This window comes from Salminus brasiliensis, chromosome 14, assembly GCF_030463535.1.
Source record: "Salminus brasiliensis chromosome 14, fSalBra1.hap2, whole genome shotgun sequence".
Classification (NCBI taxonomy): domain Eukaryota; kingdom Metazoa; phylum Chordata; class Actinopteri; order Characiformes; family Bryconidae; genus Salminus; species Salminus brasiliensis.
Genome location: NC_132891.1, coordinates 17,417,653 through 17,440,948, shown reverse-complemented (window position 1 = coordinate 17,440,948; position 23,296 = coordinate 17,417,653). Strand labels below are relative to the sequence as shown.

The 23,296-nt window shown below is 40.6% G+C and overlaps 1 protein-coding gene across 3 annotated transcripts in view; it reads left to right on the top strand.

Annotated features, from left to right (window-relative positions):
- The window catches only part of tafa1a (TAFA chemokine like family member 1a), a 92,076-nt gene that overhangs the window by 1,991 nt on the left and 66,789 nt on the right, over positions 1–23,296 (top strand). For all 3 annotated transcript variants that reach the window (XM_072697363.1, XM_072697364.1, XM_072697362.1), the window contains exon 2: positions 666–795. In XM_072697363.1, coding sequence (XP_072553464.1) covers positions 666–795 — 130 coding nt within the window. The remainder of the gene's footprint in view (positions 1–665; positions 796–23,296) is intronic.

Genomic DNA, 23,296 nt, shown 5'->3' with positions numbered 1-23,296 from the left:
CCTCTTTGGAGCGCATATTTAGAGTTCCCCATAATTAGCTTTCAAAAACAATAGGAATTCAGCTCTAGAAATCAGCGGCTGCAGTACTTTAAACAGTCCATGCGATATTTTTAAAATCCCTTGAACTGAAGCTGAAATCTCCTCTTGGTTGCTTCGTGGTAAACAAGGGTTAAATAAATAAAAAAAATGTGTAAGTGTCCAAATACTTATGGACCGATCTGTATCTGCCTCTTTCTCTCTTACTTGTTTTCCTCTCTCTCTCTCTCACTCTGTCTTTCTGCACAAAACTCTGTTTCTCAAAGATCTCAAGAGCTTTATGAACAAACCAACAGCAGTAATGAGTCAGAGTTTAGATTTTCATCATACTGATTTCACCTTTTGTAACAGTTCGTAGATAACACCATGAATGTCTATCATTTTTCACATTTTATTACTCTTTTAACAGCAGTGAGTGTAGGTGTGTGTGGAGGTGGTCTAAGGAAAGATGAGAGACGCAACCTACAGTACAGTGTATTGGTATGGGACGTGGGAGCGATGCAGGGAGAGACAGAGAGAGACAGAGAGATGGAGAGAGGGACTCAGAACATAATGTTTATGGAGAAGCAGCAAAGGGAAGCTGATGAAACTAGCTGAGAATGTGTGTGTGTGTGTGTGTTTCTCTGCAGATGAGTGTGGGGATGTCGTGGCTGCTGTGGGTGTGGAGCAGTGTGACAGTCATGCTGGTGTGCGATGCCACCTTTTACGAGACCATCCAGCAGCACCTGGCCCCGCCTGGCACCAACATCCAGATCCTTGGTGAGTGTGGTTCAGTGCCACTAGAGCGCTGCACTAGCGCTGGCTGATACATTGGCTAAATCTGTACATTGATATCACTGTCACACAACATCACGGAAGCTTGCTTTTTTTTTTTTTGGCAGTATTGATAGATAATAACATTCACTTCATTGTTCAGTGCCAGAAGTGTGTGTGAAAATGGAATACTCACCCATTTCCTCCCTTTTGCTTGTACTTAGGGGTTTTTTACCATTGTGAGGCTTTTCTTTATGACTTAAGCCCTATTCGGACAGGATTAGTTTTACATGGGGTCTCAGAAATCTCAGCATAAATGACTGAGACAGGAGTGGCTACTTGATTTATGCACTGCCGTGACCTCCAAAAAACAACTAAAACATCCGGCAAGCAGTGTCCTGTGAGCCTTGATAAAATATTAGTGGATGATAAGCAATATTATAACCCTTTTATAGTAATAATGAAATTAACAGTTGGAAAATTAGCAGCTACACTATGTTCATACCACGAATGTAGGCGATAGGCTACACTACACAATGACCAATGACAAATACTCAGTTGGCTTGTCACATGCTTCTTTCACATGTGCAATCAGGCAGCGCCTCTTTTCATACTGCCGGCAATGCAGCATCACCAGGAAATCTGGGCAACACCGGGCAACACACTTATAGGAAAGCGGCGTATACCTATCTCTGATGCATCGGACTAGAGGCCCGTGTCGGCCAGTATCACTCTGAAGTGATGCGGAGAGAGAGAGAGCCATCTACCCACTCAGAGAGAGCAAGGCCGGTTGTGCTCTCTCTGGCTCCGGCTGCTGATGGCAGGCGGCATGACCTGGGATTTGAACCAGTGACAGTGGCAGCGCCTTAGTCCGCACTTAGAGCACTTCGAGACCCTGGATTTTAGTGTTGTCAAAGTCAAGGTATCTATGTATCTATGCTAAATACCTCCATACTTGAAAATAACTCTCCTTTTTTCACAGAGAATGATAGAATATTTACCCACTTGTCGATCTGCATGGGATTAAAACAACCTGGGGATATTTTTGTGGCTTGTTTTTATACAGGTAAAATGCACCAGAATCTTTATTAATGCGAGAGAGCAAAGTCTGTAAAAATGACTGACAGGACGCATTCGCTCGGGACTAAAATCACAGAGAAAATCTGGTAATAAATACATTACCCTAACTCCCCATGTAAAACTAATCCGAACAGGACTTTAGAATGAAACAGACTGTTACTGAGCCTTTAAGACTGATATAAAATAAATTAGCTCTGTTCTGATTGGCTGTCCTATATTGTGCCTCATTCAAAAAAGCACTCAGAGCTAAAGCACTCCTAAGAACTGAAATTATGAATGGAAGGAGCTTAGCTGTGGTATGCTGAATAGGCAGAGATATGCAAATGAGTTGGTTCAATGTTTTCACAGCTTAGTTTCCATATATGAACTGTACGGACTGGGGTTGTGACCGGTATGTTTTGAACCTTTAGGAGTGTTTCCAAATTAATATTACTTACTACCTGTTGTATTCAAAAGTAAGGGGAAATTCAGTTTTCCCTCCCTTTAATGTTTCACTATTGCTCTGTATTGCTTCTGCCAGGCGCCCTGCACTAATATCTGAAGGAAAGTGTGGTGGGAAATAATATTAACTGATATACCAACATTAACCAGAGTCTCGTGAACTCTTATGGAAAATTAGTTTAGTTAGACTGCAGACCCGTTAACTGCAGTGCATGGCATTTACAGTTTGAACCATTTCCAAATACACAAAACCTAAATCAGACATGTGATTTCTACCTGGTTAACATTTATAGAATAGTATTAAACGTTCCCTTTGGTGTCATTTTATAAGAAGTTGAACAAAACTGTCCAGTCAGGTCTCCAAGACATTCTTTTAGCATAGTTTACCAGACCCAGGAGGAGGAGGGTCATTATCTTTATTAGTTTAAGCTTAAACTATCATCTCATACCATAGAGTACAGTCATATGCAAAAAAGTTTGGGCACTCTTCGTTCACATCCTCTACAGCGAGGTATCCCTGTACGTTTTCGTACTCATTTACTGTTTTTTTTTTTTTTTTTTTAAAAGGTAAAAAAATTGTATACCCAGGGTATACCCAATAAGAGTAAATTTTTTGTACACTGTTTAATAAACCCATTGCTTTCATATGCATTTTATTATGGTGGACGGTAGGGAGCCCACTGATCGTTATAGAGTTCACTGGTGGTGTCACAGGCTGATAGAAAGAGGTCTGAGGAACTACCTTGAGTTTCAGGCTGCAATTGCGCCGCCTCTTTATTACCTTTTTATTTACTCTGTATTTAGTTTTATTTTATTGATTTTTTCATAGATGATTATGTAAACATCATAATGAAAACATCATAATGAAAATAAGTGAAAAATTGTGGTAATCTTGGGGGCGATACCGCCTGGCCCTGCAGCACATTGGGTATGTTGTGTTTTATTTTTTCCCAGTATATTTAATAGTAAACAGTAAACTAACAGTTTTGTAATAAATAAATAAATAAAGAATGCTGCTGTAAATTATGAAGCAAAATTCCATATTCAAGATGATTTTCTGTAGAGGAATTGTTAACATGTCAGCAGGGGTGTCCAAACTTTTGCATACGACTGTGTTTGGAGAAAATGTGTGTCTCTAGATTGCTTTCCTTGTGTTCACCTGCTGTGAGCAATGTAAAACAGAGTTAGATAAGTAAGGGTAACATTTTACTTGAATGGTCCTTTGTAGATGCCTCCTAGATACTCACCTAACAGTCAACTACCATCTGAATGCCTATTAAATGCATCTGAACGGTAAGTTGAATGTAAATGACTGTCCATTGAATGTAACCCCAACCCATACAAATTCAATTTTAGGGCTGGGGTTAGGGTTAGATTTCAGGTTTAGGATTTAGGGTTTATTCAATGGTAAGGGTTAAGGTTAGGGGTGGGGTTACATTTCATAGACAGTCATACAACTTAGAGTTAAGTTGCATTCAGTTGAACGTTAGTTGAATGTCAGATGAGCATCTACAAGGTATCTATAATGGACCATCCAAGTAAAGCCATACCTAAGTACACACACTTACATCAAAAGGACACATTTTGTAAATGTTTCAAACCCCCCTAAGATATGTTCTATGTCCAAAGGTTTGTAGACACCCCCAAATCCAGTGGTTCTTCAGAAATCAGGGGTATTAATATGGATTTTGTCTTTTTTTGCTGCAGTAACAACCTGAACTCTTCTGAAAAGGCTTAACTCTAGCTGTTGGAACATTGCTGTGAGGACTTTATTGCATTCAGCCACGCAAGAGATTTATTAATGTCAGGAACTGATGTTGAAGGATTAGTTCATCATCTTAAATTCATCCCAGAGGTACTGGATGGTGCTCCATCACTCCAGAGAATGTAGTTCCACTGCTCCACAACCTAGTCCTAGGGGGCTTTATTACCCTTTAGCTCACGCTTGGTATTGGGCACGTGATTTTAGGCTCATGTGCAGCTTCTACAGAGCACCCATTTCTATTGGAAATGCCTTTCTACGGAATTATACAAGTTGTATGGATACAGATGTTACCTGTGTCAGCAATGGGTGCACCTTAACCCTTTAAAATTCACCCTAAGATATTTTAGCTGTAGCTATAGCTTTTTTTTTATGCACAGTGTTCTTCAGTTAGGCTCAGCTATGATGATTGTAGCAGAAATAAAAGTGCTACTAGCTCACGTAAATGGCTTTAAAGATTCGCCAACCTAAATTTAAAAGACATACAATTCAATCTAGCAAGGAAATAGTGATATCCTCTTGTGCAGTGTTTATGCTGAGCTAACATTAGCGTCTAATTTTGTTTACCCTAACTGTGCAACTCAACCAAGCAGTCACAAATGCTTTTCAGGCTAGGCACATTTCTGCCAGTTAACAAAAAACTCCAATTGTTAGGGGGTGTTGAACAATGTGATCTTTGTTTAAAGGGTTAAATTAGCAGAATTTATTCATTAGAAAAAGTGCCTGGATAAAACATGATTAGACATGTAGTGTATATTTATAGCTCTCATATAACAGGATATATGTACTACAGATTATGAGGATGTTGCATTGTAGTCTGAGGGCTCTCTGGCCTGTATTCAGGTATTTTGCTTTTAAAATTTATATACAACATACACACACACACAAACACTGGCACACAGAAATGCCCACAGATGCTGCAGGTGATGAACATCTTGTTACAGCAAACGCACTCGGTACACACACATTTGTGAGCAACGAATCGCTCTGGGCTTCGGCTGGGTGGCCTGACCTCTCTGCGAGCCAGTACATCCCCCTGACTGTTGCTTTTGCGTTGGCTAACCATGCGAAAAGATTGCGTGGGGGGCAGAAAGAGGTCCATTTCTGTGATGATTAGACTGATATTTAGATATCTGCTGCTTTCCTAGTGATGGCAGATGCAGGAGAACGTTCCCTTTGGGTTGAACAATCATAAAGTATCTGGCAAGCATGCAGCGTTTTTTTTTCTTCGTTTTTCTTTTTTTCCCCCTGAATGCTAAGCATGGAGGAAAATGGGTAGTATGCCTGGCAGTGTGCAGCAGAGGATTTGAGCCAGTGCCCAGCTTGTGAGTCCTCATCATCTAACACCGTTATTTGTCTTGTCCAGTGGCAGGTGGTAAGTATAGGAATTGTAGACAGCATAAAAATAGCAGAGGAGATGATGTGTCCCAGTATATCTAAATCGATGATCATGATCACTGTATTTATAACAAGATACTCGATACCGGCTGTGTGTGAATTCAGTCTGACCAGTATTACTTTCACTGTTTATGACTCACTGTTTCTTAGCAATCGTAATGTTTCTCATTCACCAATGAAGGTGTGCAACAGGGCTAAGATCATTTAGCACACCACTGATAACTGTGGATAGGATTTCAACACGTATAACAATCTCAGAATGAGCCCCAAGGCCTTCAGTGTGAATCTTACATTGTGATGGTGATGGCTGTGGGATACATTGCCAAGCACTAGAGCTGTTTTCTTCACTGCCTCATTTGTTATGGGGCCGAAATACTGCTTGTAACCTCACACCTTAAATTGAGAGGGCTAATAGCAAATGGAGCCTAGACCACTTACGTTAACTGATCCAGCCTGAACCACTTTACTGGGATTGGATCCTCAATTGGAATTGATTTTATTCCTTAGACTCTTGAAGAATTATATCAATCTTGTTACTCTAAGTATCTGACTTGTTTCTCTTTTCGCACAAAGGCTGCTGTTTTTAATTGCTCACCAGCTGCTTGCTTACATTGTCTATGATTCTCAAATGCCATTTGAAATGAGGGAGCAGACTGGAAATACTGACGAATGAGAAAGCTCCGAAGCCGTGGGTCTTATCTGAAGCCGAGCTGAATTGGGCCATTTCAGGGGACAAGAATATTCCTTACAGTAACAATGGGTCCTGTAAACGCCCGGGCTCCATTATTGCCAGGCTGAGCGCGTTTGCTCGGGAGATTTTCCCTGCCTGTAAATCTGAATAACAATGCTCAGAGACATCTGCACAGATTGAGCTTTTATGAGCTTTGCGATGTCATGTACGATGACATTCGCATTTGGGAGCTGGAGCAATGAATCATTTGAGATTGTGTTTAAGTGTCCATATGTTCTTCGGAAATAGCCGAGAATTGGAGAAATTTGAGGCGTCTGTGGAGCTCAGGAACGTAGATTCCATTCTCACTCGCCTGAAACCTGGAGAAAGCTGTCTCAAATGTCATTCATCTTTCACAAGGAATTCCAAAGCTTCTGCATAATTAAATGGTTAAGATTTAAACAGAGTCCTTCAGAGTGGTTTGATGGAGGCTGACTTTCCGTTCACAGACATGTTCACAGTGGTGGTTACTGGAACCACACTGAAGATCAGAAGCATTTAATGCATTTAAAAGCTACATCATAGATCAATATTACACTTAGGACCAGTTTCCTATACCCAGCTTAAGCTTAAGCCTAAACTAAAAGAACAGTGGTGACTTATCATTGGCACTGCCATTTAGTCCAAGAGTCCAATTTTATAAACAACCCAAACTGGGTTTTTTGGCAACCCAGTGCTGAGTACATACTGAACAGAACACATGCTGGGTAATTTTAACACACGTGGTTGGGTTAAGTAGTATAATAATTATGCTGTGGGGGTCTTTTTTTACACAATGGTGGGTTCATTTTACCATAGATGCTGGCTTTTAATGTTTCAGCATAGCAACAGTTTTTTATCTGCACCCACATAGGGCACCAAAGCAACCAGTTAGCAACCTTATTTTAGCCACCTTATTATCTACGTTAACAATTTTAGTTCACTCTCAACTGACTGAGAACATATCATGTATGCGACTCATAGATGCCCCCCCCACACACACAGACACACACTCTCCCTCTCTCTCTATCTCTTTGTCTGTCCAGTCCTCTCTGTTGTAATCTACACATATATAGTCTCATAATGGGGTTAGTTTTCATTTCAATTCTCTACTGTCTGCAGTCTATCTGTCAGTTGCGGTACATTTTCAAAGTAGCCCAAATATCATATTTTCTTCCTTGACTGCCTTTTGAAACTAACCCAGTTTGGAAGGAAAACCAAAAACCTGGCAACTCTAAGCTAAAGTAACCCATTCTGGGTAAAATAAATGACCACCTAAGACCCTGCATGTCAGCCCACACTTCCATCACTCTCATAAGGACATTACTGTCATAATTAATGCCATTAATGATAGGCCCCAAAATAGAACCCTGTGGGATTCCACGAGATATGCTTAACCAATCGGTTACCAAATAATTCACAATAGTTTCTGCATTTGGAAAAATTATGAATAATAAACTCTTAACTCATATCTCAGATATGAGACTAGGACCTCTAAATGTGTAATTTGAGCCTCAGTTAGCTAGAAAACAGTCTGTGCTGTGGTGTTAAGCCTGCTAGCAGACTCATCTAAGCCTAGCTAGCTGGCTACATGTCCAAACACTATATAATCTGTTGCAGCATGAGTTTTTGCCACTCCTGCACCAGTCGCCTGACTTTGCTCTGTTGGACACAAGTTTTTATCATTAACATTTATGTCAGTAGCGAAGCAGTTAGTCTTAATAGCAGCTAGGGGTGGGAATATCTAGGCACCTCATGATTCAATTTGATCATGATTCAGAGGGCTGAATAAAATAATTATTACCTAGGTGAATCTTTTTTTTCTATAGAGGATTTCTTTTTTTCTTACTGTGTGGCTCCACTTGATAGATTTAAAGTATGTGTAATAATCCATAATTTACTTCCAATGTCCTTTGGCACCAAATCTTCATTTTCTGTCTCACCTGCCTTCTGAAACTAAGTCAATTTGTTGGGAAAACCACAAACCTAACACCTCTGGTCTAAAGTAACCTGTGCTGGGTAAAATAAAAAAAGGCCCTAAGACCTTGTATGTAAGCCCACACTTCCATCACTCTTATGATGGCATTAGTGTCATATTTAACATAAGTTTGATAGACCCCAAAATAGAACCCTGGGGGACTCCACAAGATATGCTTAACCAAATAGTTATCAAATAATTTTACAGAGGATTCAATGAGTTAAGCCAACAGCTGATATTACACACTGGGGAAGTCATTGCCTAATGATTAGAGAAGAATCCTATCGGCAGGTAAGAATTGGGGGTGAGGGTGGTGAAGGGTGTCTTCTTCCTCAATCCATGGCTGAAGTGCCCTTGAGCAAGGCACCTAACCCCCAACTGCTCCTCGGTGGAGTTGGCTGCCCACTGCTCCGGGGGTGTGTGTGCTTACTGTCCTATGTACACTAGTGTGTTTGTATGTGGTCACTACCATGGATGGGATAAACAAAAACCTTGTCTAAATCTCCAAAGATGGCCATTTTACAGCTTAAATTGTAAGTCAATGGCAAAAGATTTAATTCCAAGTCCATTTTAGAACATTTCATTGGCCAATTCATCATGAGATTTGCAAGAGTGTAAAATGAGATTCTTTCGGGTTAGTCTTTTATCATTAGTAACATTACATATAAAAGCTCATCAGTTTGAATGGTCATTAAGTTTGCTGTGTTTGTGTTGTAAGCAATAGCAATCTGATTGAGTGTGCTTCTCTACAATGACTGATTTCATCACATCAAACCACTATAAGCCACTTTATTTACAAAACTGCGCTGGAAATGCTGAAAAATTGGTGGGATTGCTATTTCACATGCAGCCATGCAAGCAAAATGAGAGAACACAAGGAGAAAATGAAATTTCAGTGTTGCTGGTGGTACAAATCACTTGCACTGGCTGTGCTGTCAGCAGGCTCAGGTAGTTATCTGGTACATTTATGTACTATTATGACCATCATGTGCTGTCACCTTCATGCCTCAGACAGCAATTTAGGACGGCTGCGTGTGTGTGTGTCTGTGTCTGTGCCTGTGTGTGTGTGCGGTGGGGTGGGTATTTGGCTCTTTTTGGGGCCGGATGTTCCCAGATTGATGGAAAATGTAGACATCTAGACGTTAATGTTTTCTTATTTCTTTCTTTCTTTATCATTTAACAAATACAGGTTTGATGTGGAAAGGTACAAGGAAAGTCCATGCAAGTGCCCTACAAAGACAGGAATACTTGTATAGCTGTGTGTGTATGTGTGCGTGATGTGGCAATGAAAGTATTGAGTGCTTTGAGGCTGTTGGATTGGCCCAGGTATCAGGGTTGGCAGGTCATGAATTGTTGGTGTTTGGGTAGTGGCCCTTTTACTGAAATCATTATTGTGACTGTTGACCAAAATCGCTTCTGGAAATAGGGATCAAAAAAGGTGGAAGCACAGCGTTCCCCTTGCAGCTGCCAAAGGGAATCAAACCCTTCACAATGCCCGTGAGGTTTTTAAGCAACTGCCCTGTCCATGCTCCGCCCACAAAAGCTTTTTTTCATAGCAACTGATCTGAGGTTGGGCAAGCTTTGCAGAACGTTAAAATCCCGTTCGGATCCGTAATCCATTGTAGTACATGTACACCTTCACCTTGTCCAAATGCCTACATTTACAGTGTGATCCTGATGTTTTGCATTATTTTGCATGTTATATGTAGGCTTGGGCGCTATAACAGTTATAAGGTATATTGTTGTTTTTAAAAATGATGACGGTATCGCAAAATAAGGATGGTATTTCAAAGTTGTGATTTATATGATGTGTAAAATTTCATTTCTGTGTCTAAATTAGCTAATACTTCCATGTGCATTTAAGAGGACCATGGGTTGGGGGGCGCTGAAAACAGGGGCATGTGGTGTGCCACAGATCAGCCCCAACAAGAACATGCTCAGTATTCTCAGATATGAGGCTAGGGCCTTTAAACGTAGACGTAGCCTACGTTTAGAGGCTAAACGTGTAAATTGAGCCTCAGTTAGCTGGTTAACAGTCTGTACTGTGGTGTTTAGCCTGCTAGCTAACTCATCTAAGCCTAACTAACCGGCTGTGTGTCCAAACACGACATAATCTGTTGCATCATGAGTTCTACACCATCCTGCACCAGTCGCCCGGCTTTGCTCTGTTAGACACAGGTTTTTATCATTAACATTTGTATCAGTAGAGAAGCAGTTAGTCAGGAGAGCAGCTAGAGGTGGGAATACTGAGGCACATCTTTTTTTTCCCTCACTATGTGTCCCTCATGGTACTTTTAAAGCAAACTAGTTGTAATGATCCGTAATGAATTTACTAGCAAAATCCTATATTAAGGAAACAAATGGCAGCGATGTGACGAGGTAGTTTTAAGGGTTTGCAGGGAGGCGGTGATGAAAAACCGTAGAAATATACAAAACACTCTAGTAGCCTTGACACACTAGGACAAATTGACCGCTCCTGAGAGGCCAGGTTTTGCATGTGGGTATAGCATTTCACATGTAGGAATTTACCCAGTTCAGCAGCAACAACCATGTTGGATGTGCTAGCAGTAGCTGAACCTGAAGTTTTCTGCTACTCTCTTTAACAGCTCAGCCATATCTGCACCCATGTGGCTCTCATTCACTGCTCTTGTTTGGAGCACACTGATGCTAGCTGCCTAGGGTTAGGGATAAAGTGCACACTTACAGTGACATAATATTATGTGGGAATAGATGTCCACACATCCATGCTATCCTGTCTGTTTTCTACAGTAAATCAATGATGTTTCGGACCTGTTGTAGAGTGTGGGGACTGTGGTGTCAGTCAGATATCTTCAAGAGGGACGGTGCTGTATCTCGGCTCTAAAATGCACAACGCCGCGCAAATTCTTGTTCCCAACAACTGAATATGTACACAAATCTTTACCAATACCAGTTGCGAAAGAGTTTGTAATTCCTTCTCGGAAGGAGTGAAGTGGTCATTTGGTTCACTGCTGTGCTGTGTGGTAAATCTGTAGCCAAGCTAGCTAAGCAAAGGTTAGGTAACAAGTGGGGTAGTCCACAAAGTCAGTGGGCTAGTCCACAAATACCACCCAACCCTACTTACAGGTTGAATTGGGTACTTCTCACTGTGTTTTTGCTCTTAGTAGAGCTTTCTATGATCTGTGATTTGTTCCTTAATACGATTCGATTCATGAACAGCAGCAGTTCTGAAGCCTATAAAAAGTCCACAAGAAGCAGCACCATGACGGCAGCACGCTGACCACGGTGAGCATGTTGCTTGAAAAGCCAGACACTTTTTCTATGAGTCTATAGCTAAGTGAAGCATGTTATAACTCAGAAGTGGTATCCAGAATGCCTCTGTACCGCCCCAGCCACGTGCAGCGAGTTTTCCACATCAAGTGCTGCGCAAATGACGACAGAAAGGGCAAGTGGTCACTGCGCTCAAGGCCTCGAGTTCACCATAAGCTGCACTAGAAGCCACTAGAAGCCGCACAGAACACTCACGCCATGTTTCTCGCTTTGTTGCCGTGCCTTGTGGCTTTTGGTGTCGTTTTAGCCTCATTTGGGCTGTTGATGCTCGACGTTCAGTGACACAGAACTAACCGACTAATGGCGACTTATACTATATGTAAAACTTCTGACATTAAAAAAAGAATCTAGGCCTATATGTTATATGGTTAAGCAGTTGGATTCGGTTTGGTTTGTTTTACAAATAGTCAGTTATTTTCTTTATTTTCTTATTTAAATGAAATTTCATTGCGCGTCGTATTTATAGATGTATTTATTTGCCAGGAATGCTAAGCACTGCTTTTACACATCCCCAGCACACCATGTAAGAGCATTTTCAGAAAGAAAGAGCCAGGAGTACTGAGAAGCTGCTCCTAAATTAGAGACTACAGATCCTCTTTTCTGCAGCTTCTTTCTCCAATACTCTGTTTTAGTTCAGCAGATGCTGTGGTAACGCCACAGAGAAGCCAGGGTAAATAAACACGCTTCTACTCAGAACCCTGTAGGCTATTTATTTTATTTTTTGTAGTTCTTGGTATTGCATGTTTATAGCCTATAAATCGCTTCTTGTTAAAATATTAAGCGCTAAAGCTTTCCACATGAAATCAACCTCTAAGCTAGGCGATATGCAATCTGTTCCTTTATTTACGTATTTGGGAGCTGATAATTATAATTATTAGGTTATTAAAGACACAATTAAGCTTTAAGATTTTTTTGATTGGTCAACATCATGGTGTTATGTAATGATGAACAACCATTTTGGGAGGCGGATCGTGCCTGAAGCCCCACCATCATTGTAACATCCTGTAAATACCTCTCTACCTTGTTCACAAGTCTTTGCAACCTTCCCCCACCCCATTACCTTCCTTTAACGCTGTCAAATCTCTTATTCATGGTTCCACTTCTCTGAGTTCTCGCCCAAATTACCATATGCTGATGGCATGGTCCGAAGGAAATGGCGTTTGGTGTGTAGGAAGATTCAGCATGTGTTTCTGTTTAGTAAGCCTGACTGCAGTTCAAAAAGCTACTGCAATGAGCTGCTACAAAATGTCCTAAAGCCAGACATGATATTTAGATTGCTATGGATCATGGATTCCCATAAGATATGGTTACTTTTGTGCATCTTAAACCTGCAAGCGGTGCATTTTCTGACATTTAAAGTGGTTCAATTGGCAAATTTCGGGCGGCTCATGGTACTGTCATCAGTGAGCTCCTAATTTGTAACTGGAAACCACTATGTTTTTCAGTGTCTTCAACTGTCATTTTTTCTTGAGGCTGGGCCCACTGCAGCCTCAGCCTTCTGTGCTTGGCTGATAGAAGGGGAATTTGATGTGGTCTTCTGCTTTTGCAGCCTCGAGGTCTGACGTCTTGTGCATTCTGAGATGCTTTTCTTCTGTTCACCACAATTATACAGAGTTGTTATCTGAGATACTGTAGCTTTTCAATCAGCTTCAACCAGTCTGGCCTTTCTTCATTGGCCTCTCTCGGCAATGACTGTACGTCAAACTGTTGATCACTGAATGTCTTTTTTTAGCGCACCATGCTGAGTAACCTCTAGACTAGGGTTGCAACAAGCAACTGGTAATAGTCCCATCATTTTGATTATTGAAATGAATATTTAATATATTTGGATATTCATACATATTCATATATATTAGGTATATAAATTATATATATGATCATTCAGATAATGAATTGATCCAAAATGTAAATATACACTTAGCTTGAGGTTGTTCATTCCTGCTAATAGAAAATATATAAATAAATAAATAATTATTATTATTGTATTTTTCCTGTCAAGAATTAAAAGCAAGAATGTACAAAGTAGCAGCAAAGCAGTTTTCTGCTTAATAAAATAAACTTAATAAGTTTACCCATAGGTATTCAGATTTCAGATTACACAGTTTTAGCTTTCAGTAACACAGTATGTTGTGTCACTGTTCAGTTTGTCGATCCTCTTCCCGACCGGCAATATCGTTGTTCCGCCTCTAGCCGACCGGCTCATTTTGTCGAAGGGCGGAACTCCCATTCATATTTCAACCGCCTCCTCATTTATAGCATCTCTGGCTTGGCTTACATCAAGATTTCTCTTGTTTAAACTCAGCCTGTGCCCATATGAGACTCCACCCTCCACTTACACGACACAGTAATGGTGCTGCAGATGTGTGTCTCTGTGTAACAGTTTTATCCACACCTTCCCTTCATGACTTCATGCTGTTTTCACTGCAGCTCTGCATCCAGATTGAGGGAATTATTACTGTAGAAAGTAACAGCAGTAGTAGTAGTAGTAAAACTGTACTCCACACGGTCGTGGTTAAGCTCAGTTGACTAATCTGTGGCTCACGTGCGTCCCAAACCCCTCCTGGTTAGCGCCAGACACGTGATGATGTCACTAATGACACCATGATGTCATTAGTTGACAACTAATCAGAGTGATGTGGCCTTGCCTGGCTGGGGCACCGACCCCTAATGTGCCAATGGAAGGATGGTGTTGCTACCCATTGAACTACACCAACCACCATGAACGTTAGGCTGAATCAGATTTTTGCCAGTGTTCTGCAAAGCGTATCCAACCCTGCAGCAGCTGCTAGAACCGGCAGGTCCGTTATGAACAGTTATTAAGATTCTGAAATAAAATTTCCAGACTAATAAAGAGGACTCCTTGAAAGAAATTGGAATTTTAGCTTTCATCACAAAACTACGTAAAGTGCAAGGCTTCAGGGATGAGAGATTCAGTGCAGAGCATCAGAGTAAAAAGGTAAGAGAGCAGAACAGGTCAATGACCGTCTATTAATAATGGAACAAAATACCTCGTAGTCACAAATTTTTATGCATCTTTTCAAGGAAGAGAACAGCTTGGCTGTATTACAGTAATAGAAAATATCGATTGTGTTTTCCGCCTGATCTGAAATGACTGTAATCCTTCTTTTATCTCATTGTGTTTCACTTGTATTGTTTTGCTGAGGGCTTGAATTATGCAATTTCGATTCAATTCGATACAATTTGAGCGCACAAGCTTTGTTTTGGGTGCCTGTGTCACATTTCCATATTTTCTGTCACGCTCTGTGAGAGGCCGGCAAGACAAGACGTCCAAGAAATTTACATTTCACTTTATGTCAGATTTTCCATAGACAGCCCACCTCCTGCATCAAAACATTGGGTCCAGCTGCTCCAAATCCTTTGAATGGACAGTAATACAAATGGGTGCATAATTTTCTACTGAGGCCGAGACTGTGTATGTTTGTGTATGGGTGTTTTGAATTCCGTCAGTGATGTGCATGCCTGGGCAACTCAGAGGGCTTGCAGCGCTTGGTTTTTCCTACCTGCGGGGATGTGAATAGATGATTATGTATGTGTCTGAACAGGGAGGAGGAAAGAAACTGAGGGAGGGAGGGGAGGGGAGAGGAGAGGGAGTGAGGGAATGAGGGTGAGTGAGCACCTCTGTCCACAGATGTTTTACCGGCTGTTCTCCCTCCCGCAATCTCAGACGGGCAGTCGAGGGCAGCTGAATCACGAGAGAGCTGGTTTTTATACAGTGTGGACAGAAGCAACAAGCCACACTAAATGTTGTTTGTCATGCATGCATAAGTGCCATGGTTTACCATTATGAATTTGAATCTTCCAGATGTAGAGAAATAATTCTGCTTCACCAGACCATGTGCGGAATACCTCACACACACACACAGATAAGCATGCAGCTGCTGATTTCTTATTTTTTTTATCAATTGCTCCACCCACAAACAAATGTCCTATATGTCCAACAGATGTATGTTTTCCCAAAGCACTGTAATAGGAGCTACTACTGGACAGAGCCTACTTTTGCTCTTAGAACAGCCTCAATTCTTCATGGCATGGATTCCACAAGATGTTGGATACATTCCTTTAAGATTCTGACGTGACTGCATCACACAATTCCTGCAGATTTTTCAGGATTAGGCCTTTTTTTTAGGCCTGTTATCATGCTGCAGTATCTGTTAGAAAATGGGTAAGGTGTGGTCATTAAGGGGGTGCACATGATCAGCAAAAATACTCAAATAGTCTGTGGCATTTAAGTGATGATTGACAGGTTTTGACAGGCCCAAAGTGTGTCAAGAACACACCACCCCATCATTACACCACCTTTGTGGCACCCTATCATCTCTGTGCCTCAGCAGAAATTGAGATTGTCACACCAGGCTATGTTCTTCCACGTCAGCTGTCCAGTTTTGTTGAGCCTGTGCCCACTGTAGCCTCAGCTTTGTGTTCTTGGCTGAAAGAAGTGGAACTTGACTAAGTGTTTGGCTGGCTGTTGTAGCCCTAAGGTTGGACGTGGATGTTGTGCTTTCTAAGATGCTTTTCTGTTCTCCACAGTTGTGTAGAGGAATTTTCTGTGTTACCATAGCCTTTCTGTCAGCTTGAACCAGTCTGGTCGTTCTTCGTTGATCTCTTTCATCCACAAGGCATTCGCTGGATGTGTTCTCTTTCTTACACCATTCTGAGTAATAAAAATTTTTAGGAGATCAGCAATTACATAAACAGCCTTTCTGGCATCAACAATCACGCCTGATGTCAGCATTTCCTAAAGCCACCTGAATGGCTGATTGGATAATCACATGGTATACAGGTGTAGGTGTACAGGTCTTCCTAATAAAGTGATTGTGAGTGGTGTATGTCCAACTTGTTTGTGTTATATTAAAGCTTGTCCATCCTGGCAATGATTGCTATGGAAGATCGAGGGCAGGGGTTAAACGTGGCCGGAACGTACCTAGAGCGGTGCTCCGGCATCATAGTTTGTGTGGACAGGAAATTATACTGTAATTGTATGAAGATGTAAATGATTTTTCTAACACTGTCTTTGCTGCATGCTTATATAATTAATATAATTTCATAATCACACGAGTACATCTCAGCACAGTCTTTACTACCGTTTCAGACAATAACATGCTATTGAATCATGCCAGAAACCTCTAAATAGCCTGCAATATTGTTTGCTTCCTTGCTATATTATTACATCTGAAGTAATTCCCCATGTATTAGTTCAATCAACCAGGCGACATCTGATAGCCTACTCGTGTGATTAGGATGATTACCGTGTTGCCCATTGACTGTCGCTAATTACTAGTGTTGTCACAATACTGAAATCTTTAACTTTGATTCAATACTTTGAAATGTATTTATATTTAATACCGATATAAAAAAACATGAGTGTTTTTTTTTTTTTGGAAGATTAGCATATCTAAGGAAACATAACTCTGATATTAACCTTAATGGCCATCATACAAAAAAAACAAAAAAAAAAACATGAGCGAGTCAGTCTATTCACTAATACAAATAAACAGATAACAGCAACATAAGTCATTCATACAATGTCAAAATAAAAGTTTAATAATACAAATCAACAGACAGCATCAACATATGTAATTAATACAAACAGTGTCAAACGTGTTTGTTACTAAAACAAACAGTAAAAAGTGTCAAAATTAAAGTCACTAATACAAACAAATAAAAAGTGTCAAAGTCACTAACACAAATTAAGCAGTAACACAAATCACAAACATTTGTTCCCTCCTTTTTTGCTGATCCAAAAAATGAAGGGACAGCTGATGTAGTTTTCTTACATTATATTGCTGCTACTTCACACATTCTTTGTTTAAAATGTTAACAGAAAAAAACAACATTGGAGTTTTTTCTCTTTTATAGTTTTAGGAAAGTTAAATAAAACAATGCATTTTTGGGGAAGGTATTCGTCTTCATTGTCTTCATTGTTAGTTATCAAATGCATAAAACATCCTCAAGCTAAATTCTTATTATTTGGTTATTTGGTACCCGACTGTCGCTGCCGTTTGTTGCAGTCCTAGCCGAGCACATCGACTTTTACATACTACATATTACAGATGACTACTCACACAAAAACTCTGTAATACACAACATATGAAACACATCAACTGTGTGTTTGTACGTGTAAGTGTTTCAGTAACTAATGTCAGGCTCATGGTTACTCTACTACAGCCGTGCACACAGAATAACCTTAATAACCAAATTCCTTATTTTTAATGAACACCAGGAGCGTTCAGTTGTCAGCATGAATAAATGCTGAGGTCATTATTGGATGCTTTAAGGTAACTTCAAGTTAGCTTAGCTGTTGTTATCCCTTATGGCACTTTGAATGAATAAACATTCATCAGGGTGATCGCTTAATGAGACACTTTGTTAAATGTTTCAGTGATACTGAAAGCGAGAACAATCACCAACCTCTTGGAAGTTTCTGTGTTTGGCCAGATCTGATGTGTTAGCTGGAATAACTGTCCTGAAGCATGCTGGCTTGCTCATGTCCTTTGCTTTTCTATTCTTATTCACTTTGAAGCCAAAGTATGTCCACACAGTATTCCTGCTGTTCTCTTTGTTGACTCAGAACTGGACGCAAAGGCTATGAACTCTCTGCAGCTGCCATTTAGCATAACAAACTGCACAGCTAGCGAGACCTCACTAATGGTGTGTTACAGAAGCCCATGTAGATCAACAGAAAGCGCAAGCAGGAAAACACATTTGATATAAGTAGTAGCAATAGGATTGTACTTTATATATGTTTAGCATCAATGTAGTCATATATCAGTGTTGGTGACAACATTACTAAACACACTTAAACTATTTAGCTGTATCAATCTAACTAACAGTGTGTTGAATGTACTTGTTTTGAGATGTTTAGACTACTAAACACATGCTAGAGATGTGGCTGTACCAGTCTAGATAACTAACAGTGTTTGGTCCATTTGCTAATCACTTAAATTGGTCCTGCGGTATCGCAGGTCCTTCCTTCCTGCTGCCGTCAGACTCCACAACCACCAGCACTGCTCCCGGCGGACCACATACACACACACTTAAACTACACACACACATGTTCAGGGAACAGAGGTCCCTCAATGTAAATATGCTATGTGCAATACCCCCCCCACATGTGCAGTTAAGAGTCATTTGCAATAATCTGTAAATAATAATTGTTACTGCTTTTTTAATTCTTATTTATATTGTGTATATAGTGTAAATTATTTATCTACATTTTTTTTGTAACTGAGTGTCTTGCTATCCCTTTCTGCTGTGACACTGAGAATTTCCCCACTGTGGACTAATAAATGATTATCTTATCTTATCTTATCTTAATCAGATTCTCAATTGAGTTCAGATTTGGATGGCCAGAGAAACCAGATAAAAATTGAATGCTTGCGATGGAGTGACTGAAGATCTGTTCCCATGTCTGAACACATACACTGAATATTACTGTTCCTGCATTGTTAACACCCCTTCAAAAGTAGGGCTTCCTCAGGTCTCAAGTTGAACACCTGGACATGGGTTGCATGTAATATATTCGTATAGTATATTGTTGCTGTCATGCAAAAAATCTCAATTTTTGTGATGAATGATGAATGGACCAATAAAAATGCTCAGAAATGACTTATAATATAACTTACAATATACACTGACTTCCATTAAAGCAGATTTTTATTGTCTCCTGTAAAAATCTCTAAAATGTTGACTTTACAGGAGAAGGCTCAAATGTCCTTAACTTTGAATGGAAGTCAAGGTAAAATAAGAGTTTATTCCAAGTAATTTAGATCATTTCTATTTGTCTATTCTTTCATAATTATAAACTAAAACCAAAAACTGACAAAAATGGAGAAATGTGGTTTTCATTGGACAGCAGCAATATATTGTGCCATTGTACCTTACCTCAACATCAGTAACCAAAAATAACAAAATTAAAAAAATAAAAAGTATGTCTGTGAATGTATGACAACAAACACACACACACACTGACATCATAGATACACATGAACAGGCACTCTTGGAAAGTTATATAATAATAATAATAATAATAATAATAATATAAAAGTAAATAGTTGAATTTCCTTTTTTGTGGTTGGTCGTACATTTTATGGGATCGTCTGATGTGATGTTCAAATGAAGTACGGAGGGAGTAAGTAAATCTTCCAGACCATGCATGATTTAGCATCTTTGTTGCTGGTTAGCTTGATTTGTGTGGTGAGCATGTGCCTATTGCTAAAGAGAGCAGTCAGCCCTCTAGGATGGTGAGTATATTAAAGGCTCCACAGACAAGATCATTAGTACCTGTATGTGGATCAGTGGAGAGCTCAGTGGTGTTGCGCAAGAACAGCCTGATCAATATTTCTCTACCCTTTAAACCACAGTGTGTATTAGCGAGTCTCTCTTTTTTTTAGCTGCTGCTGTATAGGAGCTTTAATCAGCACAACTAAACTGTAAAGATCTTTTTTTATGGTTTTAAATTGAAGTTTTTCCAGGTTTTTGCCCTCATCAGAATCAATAACCTAGGAGGATGAAGGCTGCACAAGCTGCTTACAATGTGTATGAAACCTGAGGCCACATATTTTGCAATGGGTTGCTTATAATAACTAAGGGTGTACGTCTGATGTGGGTAGCAGGGGAGCCCAGCGGTCAGTCTGGTGGGTGTGCAGCTGGTCTGACATGGGTAGCAGGGTCAAACAAGTAGGCAGTCATTATTTTGGAAAAGGTAAGGACCTAGAATTGGATTATTGGAGGATAGAGAATGTGAATATGATGACTGTATGGCTAACAATGCCGGTTCGGATCTGACTATATCAGCCTAATTAAAAGAAGAAAGCCAGAAGGTAACACAGACAATGGAGCACGCTGAATCACTGCCATCCCTCTGCTGCACCGTCATACCACAATTCCCTGTGTCCATGGACCCATAGATCTGCAGTCTTTATATAAGGAGAAACATTATTTAACACAAAATACCAAAAGCTAAACTAAACAAAGGAGTTTTTATCAGAGACTTGAAGACTGAGACTGTGTCTGAGTCCTGAACAGTATCTGGAAGGTTATTCCAGAGCTGGGGGGCTTTATAAGAAAGTGCTCTTCCTCTTGCTGAAGCTTTCTGAATTCTGGGAACTAGTAATAAGCTAGCACCTTGTGATCTAAGTCACCGTATCGCAATGTATTGAATTGTAATATCTTATATTGTGACCTTATCAGTGAGCTTATAGGCAGGTTCTTGCACAATTTACAGCCCCATTAACAATGCATGTTCATGCTGGGATTCGAACCAGTAATTACTTCAGTAGTTTTAACCAGGCCTAACTGGGGCCCTTCAACACCAGTGCAGTCATCATAAGCACTCAAAGCAAAGAAATGGGAAAAAAACACTTACTGTAAGATTTGCTAAGTGTATGAATATAAAACGCTCTCCAATGGCTTTTACACAGTGAACACAAACTTGTAAGTATTTTCTGAGTTAAATGATAAAATTGAGGTTTACCATCTCAAGACAAATTTGTAAAAGCTGGAGAGGAAAAAAGGAAGATCACTGAGCAAATAGCCTGAATACAAAAAGACATTTAGCCTTCTGAAAGCGTAGTGGGATCAAAACTCTTTGACAAAATGACTCCTGTTTCTAGGGATTCCCTTGTATTTAACACTTTAAAATACAGCATACACAAAGTGAAGCTCGAAGGTCTGCTAAAGTGCTGAAGAAAAGCTTGAAGAAGCTAAAGAACTCATCAGAAACTCTGACTTTTCAAGTGTGTATGAATCGGTGGGTCGTTCAAGTGGATTTCCCTTTTTGAAAGTGGGAATCTTGGCAGTTCTGACTTCTCCTCTCTACGAAAACGAAGAAGTATGAGTCTAGCGAGTTTCCTAATGCCTTTGGTTTGCGGATGTGAGTATAAACATTTCAGTTCTCATTATTTATGTCCTTTACTCACCAGATGCTCCATTCGTTCCTCCAGTGCACGCTCATCCCTGCAGTCGGTGTGCTGCCTTTAAAGCACTGGGTAAAGATGCACGGACCGGACTAGTCTGTCAGTGTCATTCTGTTCGGCCGGAGTTTTCCATTAAAATGTCATGTTAATATTAAGAAAAGGGAGTATTACTGTAATTACCAGCAGAAATGATGCATGGGAAGCGAAAGCTGATGGTAGGCCTTGAGCTTTTATGCATTTGCAGATGGAGCCACAGTAGACGTTCTTTCCAGTTCTTAAGTGGTGACAAGCCACGTGGCCCCTCAAGCAGCCCGCAACCTGTCAGCGCTGCGCGACTCGTGAGCGGAACACAGAAGTATTACTTAATGTATCTTCAGACGTCAGACCACAATGTGCTGGAGAGGGGCTGAGGCTGGCTGCTGGTTCTCTTGTCTGCATGTTTCAGACTGCCCATTGTGTCTGAGGACTTCGCTGCAAAACGCCTTTGACAGAATCAGGGCCCCGGCTGAGGCGTAGTATCTCGCTCATTCTTGTTTGTATTAAATACATCGCGGCAGCAAAAGATGCGGAAGAAGCTCCCTTTGTCTCCACTTTCTTTTCAGCAGTGGCAGGCCGTCTGTGTACCCTCACCGGGGAAAAAACCCTCCAAACAAACAGAGAAATGGGATTTTTTTTTTCTTTTTTTTTTTTGATCTTTTGCGAAACAGAGGTTATCTGCTTGCATGCACCCTGGCACACACTGACAGTTTAATAGCCTTATGTAACATGGGTCCTGAAGGCACATTATTTTAGCAGAGACGTCTGCGTCCATCTCTCCCTCTTCCATCCATCCTTATTGACAGTGGGCGAGTCCCCTGCAGGAACAACGGGAGAGTCGTACAGTTTTGGCCCTCGGCTCTCCTCCATCTGCTGCGTGCCACTCTCTCTCTTTCTCTCTCTCTCTCTCTTTCTGTCAGTCTATCTGTCTCTTTCTTTCTCTCTCTCTCTTTCTCTCTCTCTCTCTCTCTCTCTCTCTCTCTCTCTCTCTCTCTCTCTGTGAGTGCCACCCTGACCTCATGAGACCTGCTTCCACCTCCCCACAAAGCTGGTGACTTTATTTCCTCTCAGGCAGCCTCATGAGGTGAATCTAACATGCAAAGCCTGTGCCATTCCCTTAAACACCTGCCACGTCCATTAAACCATGTTTTTTTGGGACCCCTAAAGAGCTTTTCAGTTGATAGTTCTTTAAAAAGTACATCCACCTTTAGTATCAGCAGGTCATTTAGATATTTTTCTACTTCAGTAGGAACAGCAACATACAGAAGGCCGTTGCTCATGCGCTATATTACACTATATTGCCAAAAGTATTCAGTCACCCATCCAAATCATTGAATTCAGGTGTTCCAATCAATTCCATAGCCACAGGTGTATAAAACTATGCAGACTGCTTCAAACATTTGTTAAAGAATGGGTCGCTCTCAGGTGCTCAGTGAATTCCAGCATTGGTACCGTGATAGGATGTTACCTGTGCAACAAGTCCAGTCATGAAATTTCCTCACTACTAAATATTCCACAGTCAACTGTCAGTTGGATTATAACAAATTAGAAGTAATTGGGAACAACAGCAACTCAGCCACAAAGTGGTGGGTCAATTTCTGCAGTCAATCGCTACAGACCTCCAAACTTCATGTGGCCTTCAGATTAGCTCAAGAAAGTGTAGCTCAATTGGAAAGTTTGGAGGAGGGGGGATTATGATGTGGGGTTGTTTTTTCAGGAGTTGGGTTTGGCGAAAGTAAGAGTTCCAGTTAAAGGAACTCTTAATGCTTCAGTGTATCAAGAGATTTTGGTCAATTTAATGCTCCCAACTTTGCGGAAGTGATTTGGGGACGGCCCCTTCCTGTTCCAACATGACTACA